At 50.5% G+C, this 19,819-nt stretch overlaps 1 protein-coding gene across 3 annotated transcripts; it reads right to left on the bottom strand.

Moving 5' to 3' along the window:
- Positions 1–421: 421 nt before the first annotated feature.
- Positions 422–19,167, bottom strand: LOC104560953 (ATPase family AAA domain containing 3A). Of its 3 annotated transcripts, none has more exons than XM_062013017.1 (16): positions 18,915–19,167; positions 18,087–18,163; positions 17,399–17,500; positions 16,150–16,209; positions 15,724–15,793; positions 15,458–15,623; positions 14,698–14,767; positions 13,956–14,111; positions 13,707–13,763; positions 12,686–12,811; positions 11,772–11,896; positions 9,430–9,481; positions 8,472–8,542; positions 6,628–6,795; positions 5,957–6,065; positions 422–807 (listed from the first exon to the last, which is right to left on the bottom strand). In XM_062013017.1, the coding sequence occupies exons 1-16, from the start codon at positions 19,144–19,146 to the stop codon at positions 628–630; spliced, it is 1,821 nt and encodes a 606-aa protein (XP_061869001.1). In that variant the 5' UTR covers positions 19,147–19,167; the 3' UTR covers positions 422–627. The 3 variants fall into 3 exon arrangements, with proteins under 3 accessions (XP_061869001.1, XP_061869004.1, XP_061869003.1); XM_062013020.1 differs by lacking the exon at positions 18,915–19,167 and adding an exon at positions 18,685–18,709; XM_062013019.1 differs by lacking the exons at positions 422–807; positions 5,957–6,065 and adding an exon at positions 6,085–6,416.
- Between the last annotated feature and the right edge of the window lie 652 nt (positions 19,168–19,819).

Genomic DNA, 19,819 nt, shown 5'->3' with positions numbered 1-19,819 from the left:
CCTGTGTGAGGACTCTGGTGCCCAGCCCTGTTCTGCTCCCAAGCTCCTGTCAGGGGGCATCTCTCCAAGCTCAGCACCAGTGAAATGGAGAGAGCAGAGACTGCTGTCAGTTCCTGTTGGAGGAGAACATCTCAGCAAGGTACTCAAGGGCACAGATTTAGGTCAGGCAACTGTGCTTGCACAGTGTAGTTACAGCAGGGGAACTACAGCAGAGCAGAGTTCAAACCCAGTTCAAACTCAGGAAAAACCCAAAGAGAGAACAAATGAGAAGCAATACCTCTGCTGGAGCATGAACCCTACCCAGTCAAACACAGGGGAGCAGCACCTGTGGCTTCACACAGGCCCATGGCAGTGGGACACTCCAGGGCAGGGAGTTTGTGTCTCCCCAGCAGGACAGGGCACACAGACCAACAGTCAGTGGTGTTTCAGCAAGGGGGTCCTTTAATCCAGCTGAATCTGCCTTATTTAAACTGGTGCCCTTTAAAATCATGACCTCAAAAGGCAGACTGAGGCAGCTCCCCCTCCTTTGCACCAATGGACACGTTTCTCTCCACACAATTCCACCCAACGTTTGCCCCCAGGACCCTCGCAGCTCCCACACCCGCTGCTCTGGAGCCTGCAGCCTTCTCACACCAGTGCTCCTTTGGGGAAAGGCAGGAGTGGGTCTCTGCCAGTCCCTTTGCTGGCTTCAGCACCCTCTGTCTTCAGCCACTCCATCTTCTGCTTGTGTTGCTGCACAGCATCAGCCACCCGGGCATCGATCATGGCCTCGGTGAGGACGCCGTCCTCGGAGGCATAAGCTGCAGCCTGGAGAGGAGGCACAGGAGACACAAGTTAGTGATGGCAGCTCCTGGCATCAGGGAGCAGCTGAGGCTGGTCCCTCTCTTGTGGTTTTTTTCTGCACACAACACTGAGTGTTGCTCTGAGGCTGTGTGGTACCCAGGGCAATGTGGCACACTGCCACGGGGGGGGTTCACTGCAGCTGCAGCCAGCAGCCCAAGCACAGTGACACAGCCACAGCTACACTCCAGCCTCTGAACACAAGCACCTTTGCCTACCCACCTCTGGCTTCCCAGGATGGCAAGAGCTTTGTATTCAAAGAGCTGAGGCCCCAGGCTCACCCTGCTGGAGCCAGGCAGCGTGCTCAGGCTGCTGCCACACATGGCTTCAATTTCCTCTGCTGCACGTGTGAAGCCACCCGTGTCACCCAGAGCTGGGGGTGCTGGTTGAAAAGGGGCCTAACAGCAGTGTTAGGGGGAACATGGGCAAAAGGGCACCTCTAAACCAATGTCTAACCTGCATTCATTGTGCTTTCCTCCTGTGTTCTGCCAGGAATCTCCCCTGCAGCACTCCTGGCACAAGCCAGCTCCCCTCCCATACTCATCTACCTCTGAGACCTTCCTCGTTCCTCCCCCTCCAGCCACACTCCAACTCCCATCTCTCACTCCTGCTTGGTAAATTAACACTTGCTCCTCTTGCACATTTACCAGCTTCTGACACAGGCTGGAGCTGAGGCAGTGCCCAGCCTTGGAGGGATCCCAAAGCCCTGGAGCTGAGGTGCTGAGGGCCGTGGGTCAGTGCTGGGCTGGGCAGGGTGAGGGCACTGGGTGGGCTCCAGGAGCTTCAAGGGCTTTTCCAACCAAAGCAATTCTATGACATCCTTGCCTCACAGTATTTGCAGCCCAGGGGAGACAGGCCTGTGCCAGTTCTCTGCAGCTGCAGCAGAAGGATGGTCAGTTTAGCCCCAAGAGGCAGGCCAGGGAGGACTCCCCTGAAGGAGATTTTGCAGGTGCCAACACAGGCAGCTCTACCCTCCCAGGCAGGGAAGGATGCTCACATTAGCTGTACCCATCTCCAAGGTAACAAAGCAACTCCAAGCTACAGATTTCTAAATCTGGTTACTCCCTCTGCAAGTGCTCCTGTGAGCAGCAGAGCTGTGGCTCCACATACAGCCAGGCTGGGGAGGGAGCCTGACATGGGGGTGGGAGCCCCTCCAGCTTCTCACATCCACCCCACCTTCCCTCAAACAGCCCCAAACTCCTGTCCACATCTCTCTTCTTCCACAGAGCTGTCACATCATGGCCTGTCAGTCCAGGTCAGTTAGGAGCAGAACCTTTGGCTTTCATGGCAAGGCTGATGCTCTGAGGGTACAGAAGGGCAGGCTCCAGAAACCATTAATGGTGCAAAACACCCATTAGAGCAAGCAACAGGGTTCACTGCAGAAGAAATTAACAGTGTGAACATTTTCTGCAGCCACTGCCCAATGATGCAGATGAGACAACAAATCCCAGAGCAAGCTGTTGCCCACCACCACAGCACTGCCTAGCCCAGTACTGGGGCTCATACCTACCCCAGCTTGCTGCTTGCTCACTGCAGGAGGAATAACTGTCTCCAGAAATGAGGCAAAGGTTGCCCCAGCTGCTCTTCAGCCTCCTCTAGTCTACTTGCCAGCCCCTTTTGGGGTTAGATCACAAGAGGTCTCCCTGCACAAGCCACATGTAACCACAGAGCTGGCAGGTGCTGGTTCCTACTGCAAAGAGCATCAAAGCTGATCCTTCCCTGTGCCAAATCTTTGTGATCCTTCATTAAGGCAGAAGTGCCAAGTGAGGCCAATGCTCAGGGTGGGAGTTAACACTGGCTGCAGGCAAGGAGTGAGGTACAAATGGAAGGTCTGCAAACACAGAACTCACTCTGCACAGAGGCACTTGTGCTCTGCATTCAACAGCAGAGCAGGAGGCCCCCTGAACACAATGAGGCAGCTGCTTCCCCCAGACAGCAGGAGAAGAGCCCTGTTTCACAACCTGCCTGCTGCCACCAATACTGACACAGCTTGGATCACAACAGGACCTGTCCCCTCTCCCCACTGTGACAGGGGCATGGCAGAAAGGCTCTGCTCAGTCTCACCATCCTCCCTCCCTGCCCCCCACAACGCCCCCACTCCCCTTGGCAATGGTTTTATTACATGTCTGAGGACTTGAAGCTAAAAGGATCCAGCCCTCCCCAAAAGGATCCAGCCCTCCCCAAAAGGATCCAGCCCTCCCCAACGGGATCCAGCCCTCCCCAACGGGATCCAGCCCTCTCCTGTCACTTGCAGGGCACTGGGTGGTTTAAAATGGAGGCAGTGCTTCCCTGGGCTGTGCTGTGTGCCTCCACAGCACACAGAGGATGCCTTCCCTTCCTCCCTGCTACTGCATAGACCATAAATTCAGGGGTGGAAACTCCTGCAAAGCTGTGCAGTTCACGCTCTGGTGATTTTCTCAATGACTTTCTATTTATAGAAAGCCTCAAGCCCGAGCTGTCAAGAAAGCAAATGGGAGAAGCAGCTGTCCCTTCTGGGAGTAGCTTGCACACACACCAAAATGGTGCTGAGCTTCATTTGTATTCATACCTCTGCCTTTTGCATGGGCAAGTTTTAACCCTTTTCCTCCAGTGCAACTGTTCCTGTTTTAGAACTCAAACCCAATGGTGAAATAATCTGCAAGCAAAGTATCTGGGGGTGGGGGGAGAGCAGAGGGATGGAGCAGAGGCAAGTCCAGCCTAGATGACCTCATATTTCATTTCAGCCAAGCAGCATGGTTTATTTTGACTTGGCCAGGCTAATCTGTATCCTTTGGATCAACCCTTAGAATGAAAACAGCCTGCTCAGAAAACAAAGCAACCCCCCCCTACTCACTTCTGTCCTTCAGGCCAGACCACTGCAGACACATTCAGTTCCTCCCACAATTACAAAAACCAACTGCCTGACCAAGTTATTGCTTTTAAAAGCAAGGCAAGGTTGAGGGAGCAAAGAGGCATCACTGGCAGTGGCACAAAAGGCAGGGAAATGACAGGCAGCTCACCCCTACCCTTAACAGTGGGGCATAAAGCTCCTGGAAAAGCTCTTTCAGTGCTGCCAAAACAATGTGAGAGGTTCTATAGCTTGGAGCAGTGCAAGATTGCCTTTTGGGATGTTTCATCTACAGCACCTCAGTGGGTTTAAGGACAGGGTGCAGAACTAGAAAGTCTGCAAGCTGCTAAAAACAGATCTGAAGGGAATTGTTAAGTGTGTAAATGCATCTGATCCATGTGATACCCATAAAGGATTAGCTATGGGAAATGGAAAAGCACAAGGACAAAAGGGAATGCTCAGGCTTCTGCAGAGGTGATTAAAATGGATTTCTAGCATGCAGACTCTTGGCTGTGCCAGACAGCAATATTTTCCCAGCACTAGAGGTTACACCCTCTGCTTTCTGCCTCTTATTTCTTCTGTTTGGCAAATTCAGGACAAACTGAGCCAGACTGAAACCACAGTCAACTACAACTTGGTGAAAACGACAGTCAAGCCATTGCAAGCCCAGTTTACAGTGGAATTAAAGCCTGTGAGAGCTGCAGCCACTGCTCAGGCTTCTCACTGAGCTGAGCTGGTTTTGTTAAGAGCAATATTGGCAGAGCCCTCCAAAAACATCCTCATGGGAAATGACTGTGAGGCCCCAGCACAGCAGTGGCTGTATGCAGCTGTTTTAGGTGACTCTCAGTAAGAGACAACATCTATGGTGGTTTCTCCTCTTCACTCTTCCCCAAACCATCTCTGAGGTTCAGTTCTGACCATGGGGACCCCAGGCAAGCTCAGGAGAGCTGGGGAGGATCCTATCACCTCAAATGATAAACACCTTCCTGTGCTCCCTGTCCATCTCCTCCAGCACTTCTGCAGGTTTAGGAATGGAAGCAGGAGTAGCACTGCAGATTCCTCCCTGCCTCTCCTAGTGCTGCCTGTGCTTCATGGGTGATTTGATGAGGTTTCATCACACAGAGGTGAGAGGACTAGAACTGCAGGCAACAAGGCTTCAGGCAGCTTGAGGATGTAGGACAGACCCTGAGCAACACATCACCACAGATTCAGCCAGCCATTCTGCTCCTTCTGTCTCTGATGTCCAGACACTAGCTGAAGCCTTCTCCCAAGACATGCCTACAGAGGTTTGATGCACACAGAGAGCACCCCTGCAAGTGGCAGGAGGAATAAACTAATGGAGAAAAATGTATGTACACAGCTGAGGTGAATTAAGTGCCAGGCATGCTCCAGGTCAGCCTACACCTTGAGGATTGGCTCCAAGTCACACCAGGGCACTCTGCATAACGTCAACAAAAGACAAACACAATGCTATGGTCCCATCCAGCTCTGTGCTGCAGCATTCACCAGCAGCAGGTTTCATTAGGGCTTTGTGCTGTGATCTTCCTCACAAGAAGTCAATTCAGGTTATTTATCTATATCTGTATAATGATATTTATTGAAAATCACAGACCTCAGACCTACTGCACTTCAGCTGCTGCTGTGATGGGTGTCTAGAAGTGTTGGAGGCTTAAATGGTTGGAGACATAGTTGTTCTAAGTCTGCTTTGAGGATTTCTGAAGACCATGAGGCTCATGACATGTCCCTTGTTCCAGAACACCAACAGCTTTGGTTTTAACACAGGTGAAGCTTCCCACAGCTTCTGCATCAAAACAGCTCCAGGTTTCTTTGCCTACCCTCTCTTGCATCCTTTAAAAATGCATTTATTTAAAGCCCTCTGTTTTGTGACTGTAAAGAGGAACAGAACCTCCTGCTGCATTTCACACAGAACACAAGTAGCAAAGCAGGAAAGGGAGGTGAGAGGCCTGCATGGGTGGTTAAGGAGCTACTGGAGCAACTCAAGGAGAAGAAAGAAGTCCATGGAAGGTGGAAAAGGGGCTTGGTTGCTTGGGAAGAGTATAGGATTGTTACCAGAGCATGCAGGGGTGAAGTCAGGAAGGCTAAAGCTCTTTTGGAATTCAAGCTGGCAAAGGAAGTAAAGGAAAACCAGAAAGGCTGCTTCAAGTACATCAGTAGCAAAAGGAAGATCAGGGAGAACACGAGCCCGCTGCTGAACGGGGAGCATGCCCTGCTGAGGGAGGATGCAGCACTCCAGGACTACTGCATGGACTCAGTAAAAGCCCTCCTTACCTGCCATGCCACAGCCAGCTGAGAGATCTCTCTGCCAGACATGCCCTCTGTCAACCTGGCAATTTCTGAGCACTTTTTCCCATAATCAAACTGGGCCAGCTTCAGACGCCTGGAAAGCAGAACAGGGATTAGTCCCCACGTAGCCCCAGGGCAGCACGGGAGGGTGAGGGAGGCAGAGGGAAGCTGTGTAAAGAGCAACACTCACAAGGAAATCAAAGATCAGATCAATCTCTGTAGAAAGACCCAGCCTGAGCACAGAAGTTGTTCTCCTGGGCTCAGAAAGGCCAGTTTTGTGGCACAAAGGAACGTGGGTTACCTGGGCTGAGACCAGAACGGTGCCAGACCACACAGCACACGTGGAAACGACTCACTTGCCTGGGTTTATCTCTGTCAGGCCAAGCAAAGGCAAGTGCTTGGATATGAGGCCATCCAACAGTTCCTACTTGCAGTAACTGGTGTCCTAAATTTCAAGGGCACAGCAAACCATGGCATGACATTCTAGGATGGCATCTCACCCCGTGGCTGGACAGCAAGAGGCATCTCTCCAGCTCCTGCCTGTACTACTTGTCTCAAGTGTGTTTACAGACAGTGTGACAACACACAGGAGATGGAGAAAAACAATAAAAGAGAGAGAATGCTCCAGGGTGGGCTTGTCCTGCAGGGATACTCACTGTTTGCCCTCTGTGGCTGGCTTCAGGACGTGCCTATCGAAGTACATCCTGACCAGCCGCTCCCGCTCCTCCAGCTGGGGCAGGTCGAAGTTCACCATCTCATCGATGCGGTCGTTGATGGCCCAGTCAAACTGCTCAGGCTGGTTGCTTGCTAAAACAAGCATAAACCTGGCAGGATGAAATGAGAGGGAAGATTGGGGGGGAAAAACATCCATAAAGATCAAAATCAAGGAACACTGGGAAGTGCCATGGCCAGGCCCAAGGACATTTCGCCACCTGGCAGGGCTGCAGATGCCTCAGGACCAGCTTTGTGGCAGCACCTCAAAATGCAGAGCAGTTTAAGCTGTTTAGAACTGAACTGTGTTTCAGTAGCTAAATCTCTAACCATCCAGTATCAGCCTTGCCATAGAAACCTCATCTACCCCTTGACCCACAATCCCCCTCAAACTCGGAACGTCAAACATTTCACCCCCAGTCTGAAAGCTTGGGCTAAGGCTGGACAACATGGAGAGGTGTTCCCTGGCACACTCATCACCAGCTTAAATGCCAGCCTGGGGAACTGACTCTAACCTCCTGATTGCACAGCACCCTAGAATCTGTGTCCTGCTCTGAGGGTGTGGATAGCTGCCAACAGCATCACTGAAACCTCACTGGGCTCAGGAGCTGCAGAGTGTTGGATGGCCTCACCCTGCCCTAAGGGTAAGGGGAGTGTACTGCTGCTGGGGCTGTGTATGGGAAGCTCACTCTGCAGCAGCTGCTAAAAGTTGACTTGTTTCCTTTCAAGCAAGTCTGGTAAAACATTCCTGCCACCAAGCCTACTGTGTGTAGAGACATTCACAATGGTTTCCATAAGGCAAAGGGGGGTTGTTTTACCAAGCCTTGCTCCACAGTACAGGGGTGCCAGCTTCCAGGTCCTGCTCTCTCCTGCTGCATTTTGAAGCCAGAAGCCCTTTTCTTTAGCTTTATAATGATGCTTCTTCCCCATGCCAAATCTGCTTTACTGCTTTAATTGATGCTGCCAGCTTAATAGTGCTTTTTAATTTGAAATGGGCTTTTAACCACAGCTATTGGAATATTGACGTTTTTGCAGTCTATTTAAATCCTCCTCTACAGGGGGCTGTGTTCTTTGCTGTCATTTCTGAAGATGATTTCACCAACCCAAGAGCCACAGAGGCACAAAACTGTTCCTTTTCTACCAACAAGGATTTCCCCCCAAACCCCTGCAGAAACACAGCTTGGACTGACATGCAACCTGACATTCTGCTGTGAAAGTGACACAAATGAGCAAGAGATGCAGGCACAGGCAGCAATCCAGCAGGAAGATGCAGACACCTCTTCAAGGAGCCTGAGCCAGCAATTCACAGTACTTAGTGAGGCTGGTGACAATTCACTGGGAAAGTAACAATATTCCTCAGGGTCTGACTGAAGAGCTGGATTTACATGCACTATTAGACTTAGTCAAGTGAACTGCCATTGATGGATACAGGACTCATTGCCCAAAGCACCAATAAGGCTGCTCAGAAGTAAAAAGCAGAGCATGAATCACAAGGACATGTTCAGTCTCCTAGAATGGCTCACAGTTTCAACTCCACATCTGACACAGTGACAGTTCTGAGTGGGGGCACAGCACCCACCAGCACCAAACAAGCACACCCAGAGCTCTGCTAAGGCAATTTCACAGCAGGGAAAGAACTGGCCCCTTACCACCCCCTGCCAGTCACTGCCTTGCAGTGCAATTATAAATCTGCTCAAAACAACTCTGCTCACACAGCACAGATCTTCTGCAGACTTTCCTCACTGCAGGGAAGTACCAGCTGCTGTGATGGCTGGAACTGGACACTTACTTGTTGCTGTGCTGGCCTGTTCTGTGCAGGAATGCATTTAAAGTGGCTCTGAGATCTTCACTGATTTTCTCCTGCAAAGATGAAATCCAAAGGAAGATCAGCTGCTTGGGGACCTGAGACAGGCCACAGCTTTAAGCAGCATTACTGACCAAGTGAGTTCTGTAATTGTCAAGCATTTGCATTACAGCAGAATCCAAAGTACTGTAACACCTTGAAAAGAACAACAAAGGATCGATTTATGTAGCCAGGAAAAGGGTTGGCAATTCAAGCTTCCAGCAGAGAAATTAAACATTAACCCACAGTCATCCAGTGATTCTCTTGATTTCAAACCCAAGGCTCTAACCATTGGCCCAGGTGGCTTTTCCTGCTGAACACTATTTCAGCTGAGAAGTCCAATGAGATTCTTACCAGGGAAGTAAGCCACAGCAAAGTATTCACTTCTACATGCAAAGCAACCTTCTAGGGACAGAAATAGACCATTGGGCTTCAAGTAGTAGGTCCAGATTCAATGTACAATATGGTGGGTGACACTGGAATCATCTGTATGGGGGAAGATGCTTGTGTGGCTTTGTCAATTCGTGTTATGAAAACCTCTCAAGACAAATATCTGTTGGGACAAAACCCAAACCCTGTGGGTACCAGCTCTGTAGTGTGATCAATCTCTTGTTTTCAAGCTGTGCCTCTTTCTTTCCTACTTCCCAGTCACCTGCAAAGCCTCCAGAAAGGCTGTCACCTGTCTTCTGCAGCGAGGGATTCTCAAGTCAGTCTTGAGACGCTCACTCTGTTCAGCTACAAGATGCTCCTTTCTTGTCTCTGCATCACTTCATTATGTGAGCAGCAAGGCACCTGCCAGTTTTCACCTCTTGCCTGTTAGAGCTAGTTCACCAGGCTGAACGAGAAGGCTGTTGGCTGACTAACTCTGCAGCAGCAACACAAGATGGACTCAGGAAGCACTTACTGTTGCCCTCTTCCGCAGAAACGCATCCGCCTCATCCACGAAGAGCAAGAGGCTGCAAAAACAAAGCACTACACAGTAACAGGAGACAGGTAAGTGAGGCTCAAATGGCTCAAGGGTTCTCCTGTCCCACTAGCAGGCACCCAGAACTGTGGCCAGTCGTAAGCCACAGTTGTAAGTGGTTCATTTCTCAAGGCACTCCTCAGCTAAGCCACAGCAGCTCCTGCTCGGCGTGCACTTGGCCCTTCCCAGCAGCTGACAGGGTACTGGCCTAAAGGCACCTTCAGCCAGAAGTCTGACTCCAGGCCTGTGGAGTTTTGTTTCCTGCTGTTCAGAAGCAATCCCAGGGCACACAAGCTTGACCTCCTCCAGATTTCTGAACACAGGTGAGAGTTTTCCTGGGCCTGGTTTGGCAGTCACTCCTATCTGACATCTATCCCACCTGCTGCTGCCAAACTGGAGGAGATCTTTCAGACCTTCTTCCCCAAGTATTTACCAGAGTGCTTACTGCAGCATTCCCTGCTATTCAGAGAAGTGTGTGCAAGGGCATGAGACAGGTACACAAGCATACAAGAGATCTTGGTGACAATAACCCTGTCCTGCTGTTTCTCTTCCTTACACCACTGTGAAAGCCTCAAACTGAACTCCTGCCCTGCAACCTGCTTTCTCATTTGGCAAGGTTGGTCCCTATCCAAAGCCACACTAGCAACAACAGAATGGTTTCACTACCTGTGGAGATGTGAATTAATAAAGTCAATGAATAATTCACAAAAATAAAGTCACTTCTAACCCAGGGGTAGTGGCTCTTCCCAAGAGACAAACCACACAGAGGTGTTTATCAATAACAGAACCAAGCTGCTCATAAAGCTGTCAGGGTCTGTATTACCTTCCTGCCCAGCTTCAAACCCAGCTTGCTTTCCAGGGAATTCAGGGCCTATTAACATCTTTTACCCAACTCCAGCTCTTCTGAAAAATGCAGTGTCTTCTAGCACAACACCTTCCAGCTCATAAAGGCAGCACAGGACTAACAGCTCACACCACTGGACACCCAGGGAAAAAACCTGCCTGAACACTTCAGGGTCACTGGGGTTCAGGATATTGATGTGTGTGAGCACATCTAACCTTTGATCACAACTTTCCATAAGATGGCTATCTGAGGGGTATGAAACCCAAGTGCACAGAAGGTTTTATGAGGACAGAGAATAAATTGAGACTCAGACAGTGTTGTGAGAGGATTCTTTAATGGAAGCATCCTGCAGTCTTTGCCCAGTTAAGTATCCTCATACCTCTTCCAACTTCATTTTCTAAGCTCACTTACACCTTTCCCTCTGTAGCTGTTCAGGGTAGGGGAAGCTTTAAGAGTTGAAATTCTACAGGCATTTATTCTGCTTATTTGGGGGATGTTTTAGAGGGGAAACAGAAACATTTAGATGATGAATGCAGCAAAGATTAAAACAGGCACTGCAAGATAACGTCCATCTGAAGCAATCAGAGAACACATACATCACCAGCTTAGCCACACTTACAGAAGACCTGTGATCAAAACAGCACAAAAAGCCAAACTGACACCCACTGCAAGCTCTCTATTGAATTTTAATATCCTGGCTAGACAAAGCAGCTTCTTACCTACCTGTGGGCTGTAAAAATCCACTCACACTGGTATGAGCAAACTAACTACACACTCCAAAGAAAGCAGGGAGCCAAGGTTTAGTCTCAACATGAATGTTTCTTTGCAGAGAAAAGATTGCTTTGAAGAGACTGAAAGAGCACAGCAGCTTGTGTTTTACACCTATCTAATGTCAACTCCTTTAGCATCTGTCTCTCCTTTACCCTCTTTTAAAATTCACTACTGCTTGAGGCTCAAAAGTAAACAAGGAGCTGGATCCAGACAATATCAGAGTTTAAAACCTGAGTGACTGCAACAGGGAAAATAATATCCTGAGAGTTTAAACATCTGGTTGCATCTTCCCTTGTGCCAAGTCTTCTAACTACTGTCAGAAGACTCATCTCTCTGAGAGCAGTGTGTGTCAGCCTTCAAGTGGGCAGTGTCTCTGAGCAGCTGAGAGTCAAGCTATGACTGACCTGGAAAAGCCAAAGTAAATGAGAAGGCTTTGAAGGAGCAGAAGAACCTTCAGCCTTTTCAATAAGCAGCAAGAATTCATCCCTTCTAGGAAAAGTGGAGGAGATGTTATGCCTGGTCAGTGTTACCTCAACTACACAAGAGCTCAAGGGAACAGACATGCAAGAGATTCAGTTAGAGAGATAAGGGGTCTGAACTACACCCATTGCAGTGAGTTTCTCTGAGCAAGAAGCCAAATTGAGGATTGAGAGGAAGCTCTACTTACCCTCTCCTGCTGGTGTTTGCCCAGTCAAAGAGCTTATGCATGGCAGTGACTCCTTCCCGCCCCATAGGGGCCACGTCGCCGCCGGTCATGATGGCGTAATCCATGCCCGAGTGCACGGCTAGTTTCTGGAAGGAAACAAACCCCTGTCAGTGAAACACTCTCTCACTGTGAGGCTCCAAGAGATGAGAAGGGAAATCACAGCAGTTTAGTCCTATCAGCATGCTTATGTGCAGAGAGCAAGTATGGTCTTGGAGAAGAGTGAGCAAAGGGCAGCTTTTGGCATTGCTTGGAATGGGAATGAAAGACGGGAGTTTGTTCTCATGGCAGTGCATGGAATTTCAGTGCTAGAGGGCACTGCTGAGAGTGCTCACATCCTCACCTTTAACTTGTGCATTGTTTACCTCTTCCCCTGCTTTCAATATCTGGTTTGTAACAGGATTCTCTCCTCTACCAGATGCTTAACTAACACAACTCCAAAGCTTCATTAATTTAATAAAGAAGCTCAAAGCCTGGGATTCAACAGTGAGCTCAGTGAGTGCTCACAGAAAACAACACACTATTCCCTTGGTGGTTTAAAACTTGCCACAACTCATTAGGCTGGTGACTACACAATGATAGCAAAATGATTTGACGAAGCTTCTGGGACATTTCACAAGTGATTTCACATGTCCCAGCTGCCAAGTGCCTTTTCCAGATGGAAGGGCTCTTCTGCCCATGCTTGGAACCCAAGTGATTACCCTAAATCAGAGCTGAGGCAGGCTGGATGCCCTTCCCTCCCTTCCCAGAGACACAAGAATACAAGTGTTTATGCAATACTACAGCAACAGATTTCAGACTAGGGAGCGTGCTCAGACCCTGAGCTTTTCAGTGCATCTTGCAACATGCAGGTTGTCAGAATCCTGGCAGGGTTTTACCTTGGCAAAGAGAGTCTTTCCAGTGCCAGGAGGACCATACATAAGAATATTCCTGTATAAGCTTTTGTTCTTTTTCGTGTTTCTCGTTGCTATGGCAATGTCTCTCACACGTGCTTCCAACTGGGGCTGCAAGGCAAGGGTTAAACTTAAGGGACAGAAAGACCAAGAGACTTGCATCTATCAGCTTCACAGATCAGCACCAGCAACAAGGAGGCAGCACTCTGACAGGCTCAAGCTTTTCAGGCTCAAGCTTTTAAGTCTTAACTTCAGCTGCTTCTTACTCCAGACCAGGGTCATCTCACCTTCCATGTCAGGATCTACTCAAAGTTCTGTCTACTTGGCTATAAGGAAGAGCAGCAGTGCAGCAACTCCTACAGGAACTGGTCACACACAACTATTCACTTCCTACTGGATGCCCTGGGAGACGTGTCAAAGCATCAGCAGCTCTTTGCAGTGTTAATTCTTCACATTCAAACACTCAAGTTCAGACTTATCACTGCTTTTGTAGAGCTACTGGGAGAAAGCTATTCCTGCAGGAAGCACTTTCTCTCAGCAGCTTCAACAAGCACTTACATTTGCCTGACATCCAGGAATTGAATTCAGAAGCAAATATACAGAAGCAACCCCAACCAGCAAATGAAGAACCATTCACAAGATGGGCAGGTGCATACAATTCTTTGGCTTTGTGGCCCACAAGCAGATTGAGGGTCAGGAATCCCTGACAGATTAGATGGGACAAGTGGAACTCTGTGTATTAATGTACTGATGACAAACTGCAGCAGGGCAAGGATGGAACTAGGACTTCCAACTGCTTTGCATAGAAAGAAAAGGGGTTATCAGAGTGCCTAATGCTTGCCACACTGAAGCCAGGAGCTTATTTATGGTTTCAGTGCCCCAAGGGTGCCACATCTTCAGAATTACTGGAATTGCACCTTTTGGAATGAGTGTAAGCAAAGAGATGTTCTTATTTAGACTCCAAAGCAATCCCTCACAGACCAAGACAGCAAACCAGAGTACTCACACTGAGAACAACTCCTTCAAGGGCATCCTGAGCCTTACTGGTGAGACGTTTTCCAACCTGGAGAGGACAGAGTTAGAATCCAATGGAGGAATCAAGCACGGTTTGGACAGCTCACCTGGACAAGAATGAGCTGAGCCCACCTGTGCTGTCTCTAACAGCAGTTACTCACACACCCATCACAAAGAGCTGCAAAAGGAGTTTTGCACCCTAATGGCTGAGTGCAACACAAAACACAAAGCTGAGCTTTACCTGGATGGGATGCTTCAGTGCCTCCAGCACAGTGAGCCGCGAGGTTTCCCTCACCAGGGAAGGTTTGCCCAGACGGGCTTCTAGGTACCGCCCTGCCACTGCTGTGGCATTCTTGGCAGAGTAAACACCCACTGCCAGCAGGGTCAGGCCTGCCACCTGCAAAGAACAGGAGGAAAGGTTAGGAACAACACTTGTCAAGGCAAGACTGTTGTGTGCATCGAGCTCTGCGGTGGGGAACTGAGATCCAGGACAAATGCTGACCAACTGGGCTTTACTTGTGGGATATTCCTGTGTAGGCAGCCAAGGGCTCTCACTCCCTAATCACAGGGCACTTGGTGCACTTGTATCTTGCAGTGGGAAAAGCAGAGGAGGCATAATTAAAGTACACAGTCATGCATCCAGAAGCACATACTCCCTGCTCTAATGTGTGTGGCTTTTCAGACTTTTAACTAAGTATCAAGACAACTAGCCATCAAACTCTGCTACAAACCAGAGGTATGAGCCCCCTGTGAGAACACAGCATGTGCCATAATGCTGGAGCTTTGCAGTACAAGCAACAAAAAGCACACTGGAAAGTGGTGTGGGTTGGGTTTTTTGTACCAGCTATTCTGTGCACGTAGTTAAGAATAAGCCCACACCAACCAGGTGCTGTTGGTCAGCCTGCCCCTCACCACACAAGAAAATATGAGCCAAATTAAAGATGCCAAGACATGGGAGCTCCATGTGCAGGTCACAAACTCACCGTGGCTGTGACTTTATCCCAGTCTGTTACAAAAGCACGAAATCCTTCCCCAAAGAGCATCCCAGCTGTCCTGTGGTGAGCAAAGAGCAAGGCAAGCACAAGAGAGAAGGGTTTCAAAGACTGAACTGAAATCATTTATACAACAACTTTATAACCATCTTCTTCAGAATCAGTCACAGCTGATTGAGGGCTCATCTGGGAACTGAAACATGAACAAGCACAGCAAATGCACATAATCACCCAATGTCTACACCTCATCTGGGACTGAATCCAGAAAAGCATTTGGTATTTAAGGTTACATCAATCTCTTTCTTTAGTATGTTATCGGTGCTGAACTGTAACAAAAGGCATTTCATTCCAGAGCTTCAATTCAAAACCTCATGGGCCCTCCATTAACAAATGCCAACTCTCAGTGCCCAGCCCTCGGGAGTCAGGGGCTGCTTTATACCTTTATACCATCTGCTCAGACACTGGAAGAACCCAGTTTACAGAGGGACTGGGTCTCCATTTTAGCAAATAAGGCTTGAAGAAATCTGTTAGGGAACTGTATAAGCTTCACAAGTCTCTGAAGAGTCTCTTTGGTTCATATTGAGATGACAAGGCAGCAAGACAAGTGAAACAGAGGGTTCTCCAATTCCTACTGCTTCGAGTACACGAGCGTGCAAAGTAGCTCTGAGGCACATGAAGAGTTTGGAGGAACAGAGAGGGAGAGTGCTGTCAAAGCAGCCAGGCCAGCCCTGGCCTCGTGGCTCCCTTGTACCTGAGGGACTCCAGCACGGTCTGGCGGTGCTCGGCGGCCTTGAGGCGGATCTGCTCCCGGATGATGTCGGCGTTGTCGCGCTCGGCCTTGGCGCGCGCCCGCGCCTCTGCCTCCACACGCAGCATCTCGTTCTTGTGCCTCAGCTCCATCTCCCGCTCCACAGTGGCTGTCAGAAGAAAGGAACTTTGAGAAAAAACAGGGGACAAAAGGATAAGCTGTTTAGGCTGGCACCCACTCTGTGTCTTGCTGAACAAGCAGCAGCTTACCACGCCTCATGGCCTCCTGCTTCTGCACTGACTCCTCCTGCTTCCTCAGATTCTCTTCATTCACAAGTTGCTGCAGGCAGAGACCACAGCAGAGGAAGAATTAAAGTTGCAAGAACTCGGTCAGGTGGGTGTTTGTGTAAGCTTCAGCACTACAAAGGTTTGCAAGAAGCCAGTGCTCAGGTTGAAGTGCATTCTTCCCTTCCCCATCTTCCACACTCACACCCTTAATCCCACGCTCCCAGCTGCTTTGTCCTGATTCCCGACCTTCCATTTGCCTGCCCAGTGCCCTTGATGCCAAGCAAACAGCAGAGATGAAAACCACTGTGCCCACCATCTGGCCAGCAGGACAGGGCACAGCTCCACATCAGCACTCTGACTGAAGAAAGCTCCTGCACGTTTCCCAGCTGGCTTAGGGAGCTGCCATACCTGCTGTCGCATCTGCTCATCGTAGCGCTGCCGTGCCAACTTGTCCTGGTATTGGGCTCGCTTCAAGAGAGGCAGAAAAGAAGCATTATTCAGAATAGAAAGAGAGAACCCAGTCCTGAGGGTGATGAGGTTTGAAATGTGCTGGGAGAAAAACAAAAGGAAACACCCTCCCCATCCAAAACCACATCAGAATCCCTGGTTTGAATGAGTACAGGGCAAAGTATCCTCAGCCAGCACAAAACCCCTCTGTGTTGAGAAATCTGTGCAGTTTGACTTCATTTAAGGTATCACAGACATAAAAACAAAGAACAGGCACTCCTCAGCCAAAAAAAGGGGACTTACTTTACTGGGAATAACACGCTTTCCATGTTCTAAAACTGATTTTCTTCTTCCTCAATAGTTCCTCATTGATTTTCCACTGCAACTGGCAAACCCAGCACCTCTCCACTCAACTGAAAGTGGTCTGAGGGCCTCTGTCCATCAGTGAGGAAGCCTCTGTACAAGGCATGATACTGTTCTCTATCCCAAACACACGGGCAGTAGAACAGCTTCTGGGTTGTCTCCTCAACAACTAAAGCACAGCACTTCAGAAGTCAATCAGGATCAAGTTTGCCTTGTGAACTGCAAGAGTCCAAGAGGTGGCTCCTGAACAGAGCAGGTGACTGTGCAGCCTGCTTCCTGAGCCAGCCCCGGCCAAAGTCCAAGCTCTGGCGGGACAAAACTTCACCACGTGGAGAGCTTTGGCTCTCTTCCCAAGCTAGACAGGCAACTTGAACTAACTCATCCTCTAACTACCTGTGCTCTCAAAGAAAAAAGTCACCATATGTGAACTACTAGCCTAAAAGCTAGCTTGTATTACCCTGATGTCAGTATTGCTGCCACTTCAGTAACACAGGCTAAAACACACCAGAGAGCACCAACACAGCCTCTGGTAACATCACTTCTCCTCTTAAGGTGTTTTTTCCTGTCTTAAAGATCAAACTTGGAAGAAATAAGGTTGGAGGCTAGTTAAAGACCGAAACCCAAGTAGCATTTCATTGTCCAGGCTGAGAGGTCTACTTAAGACAGCAGTCTCCAACCTTTTAACACCATGAAACCACAAATCAAGTTCAACATCACAAAGTCAGGGCAGAAGATGGGCTCAATCTGTGAGCTGCCTATGACACTCTTCTCCCTACACCCCAAAAAGGGGCAATCATGGCCTTTTCCAGAAAGGAGGACACAAACAAGGGCTTCCACATTGCCTTACTGCTTGATGCTGCTTTGTTTCTTCACTGAGTGTTTTTCTTCTCTCTTCTGCTTGCACCCGGATCTGCTCATTCTTCAGCTGCTCTATGGCAGCTTCATACTCCTGTTCAGAAAGACAACAACCACAAAGGACCTCAATACCTCATCCTATAGAGAAATGCTAGTGACAAGGATATTCCAAGCAGTCCATCTGTAACCAGAGTGGTACCCTACAAAGCTGACTGATGACACCAGGAAGCTAAAACAGCATCATAAAGTATGGCTGTAACAAGTCTCATATTTAGTCACTTCAGGCTAACTTGAAGATCAGTAACAATTTGCACAAAAAAGACAAACCAACACTCCAACCATCCCCACAGTGCTTTAGAAAACAAACAGAAGTCTGTCCTCCACCCAACTACTTTACAACTCCCTGCAGAAAGTCCTGTCATTCCTAGCTGTGACATCCTCAGAGTCACAAAACAACTCAGCACACAAAGCCATAAACCATGCAGGAGAACAGATCAAATCAGCTACCAGAGTTACTTCTTTTAACTTAAAACATATAACTGTTACTTGTTGAAGCTGAAGGGCAACAAGAAAAACTGAGCATCTTTCTAGGCAATGAGACTTTGACTTCTGTGCCCTGTCAAACATGGCAGTTGGCCAGGGTGGGCTGGCTGTACAACAAAGGATGAGTTCCCACGTACCTTCAGCTTTGTTTGCTGTTCCAGCTGCAAAGTCTGCTCTTGCATCTGGGCAAGACTGAGAGCATCTTTTGCATGGCCTGAAATTGAGAGTGGCAAGAGGTTATGGGCAGCACAAAGTGCTTCCCTCAAGCAAGAAATCGTTCAGTCTAGTCAACCCAATGTAGCTTGAAAGCTTTAGTTCCACCCTCCCCACTGACAAAGAGCCAGAAACTTCAGTGCACTCATGATCTTATGTCAATGCAGAATCCCAGAGTGGGGGTGGGAAGGGCCCTGCAGAGCTGCTCCAGCCCCTGCTAAAGGAGGTTCCCCTGGCTCAGGGGGCACAGGAACGTGTCCAGGTGGGGTTGGAAACCTCCCGAGAAGGAGCCTCCACACCCTCCCTGGGCAGCCTGGGCCAGGGCTCCCTCACCTCAGCACCACAGGAGTTTCTCCTCCTGTTCCAGGGGCACTGCCTGTGCTCCAGCCTGTGCCTGTTCCCCCTTGTCCTGCCACTGGCCACCACACAACGAACACTGGCCCCAGCCTCTCCCCATCTGCCCTTTAGGGACTGCTCAGCATTGGTAAGACCCCCCCTCAGGCTTTTCCTCTCCACACCGACCCGATCCCCCAGCATTTCCTCCTCAGAGTGACGTCCCAGTGCCCTCAGCACCTCGTTCGCCCCGAGCCGCGGCCCCAGCCTCACTCCGCAGCTGCTCCGCTACGTTCCCGCCCCTTCGCAGGCCCCGCAGGACGCGCTCAGAGGACGCCCCTGACCCGCAGGCCCCCGAGAAGGCGGCAGCTCCGAGAACCGCCGCCCGCAGCCCCGCGCCCGGCCGCTCCCTCACGCACGGGACGCGTCCAGCTCCCGCGCCGCCTTGGCCGCTCGCTCCAGGCCCGTGGGGTCGAAGTTGCTCCATTTGTCCTTGGGCCCCTGACGCTCGCCGGGGCCGCTCCCCGGGGCCGCTCCCCCTGCTGCTGCTCCTGGCGGGCCGGGCGGCAGGGACAGCCCGGAGGCGCCCGGGGCCGCGTCGCCGCCGCCCGCCGGGGCCCCGCCGCGGTTCAGCCCGAACAGCCACGACATGAGGCGGCCGCACACGCGCCGAGCACGCGCCTGCGCGCCGCCCGCGGCCGCCGAACGCGCGTCCCCATTGGGCCGCGAGGAGGCGAATGGCGCCGCCTTCCGTGTGTAACGGTCTTTGTGATTGGAGGAGTGACGCGCGGGGCGGGACCCGATTGGCTGTGGGAAGAGGCGCCCACTGGGCTGTAGGGGACGGCGGGCGGAGAGGGACAAACTGGGTCGGGCGGCGCCGCCCCATAGCAACGGGAGGGTGGCGGCGTTGCTAAGGGGGGGGGGGGGAGTGGGGAAATGCAGGAAAACCCCCAATCTGCGCGATTTCGTCGTCCCGTCGCGCGGGGCTGGAGTGTAAAGTCCCCTGGAAACCAGCCTGCGGAGGCACGGGTGGAATGGTTACCTCCCGTGACGCGAAGCTGAGGTTTTCACCCCAAACCCCTCCCGTGAGGACGAGCGCGCCCAGCGCCGCCCCCAAGAACGACGGCACCAGTCAGCGTGTCCTCTGCTCGAGGTTTAATGGTCTTCGAAAGGAGCCGTTACAGCCGGGGGGAGCGGACACACGGTGAGGTGTTAGTACACTGCGCAGGGAGCTGTGCAAAAGGAGTGTCCTGCAGGAGCGAGCACGGTTATCGTCTGGCAGGAGAGGCTGCAGGGCCTTCACCTCCCCCTCAGCACAGCCTGG

This window comes from Colius striatus, chromosome 21, assembly GCF_028858725.1.
Source record: "Colius striatus isolate bColStr4 chromosome 21, bColStr4.1.hap1, whole genome shotgun sequence".
Taxonomy (NCBI): Eukaryota; Metazoa; Chordata; class Aves; order Coliiformes; family Coliidae; genus Colius; species Colius striatus.
The sequence above is the reverse complement of the archived record's forward strand: the minus strand, read 5'-3'. Positions and strand labels throughout refer to the sequence as shown.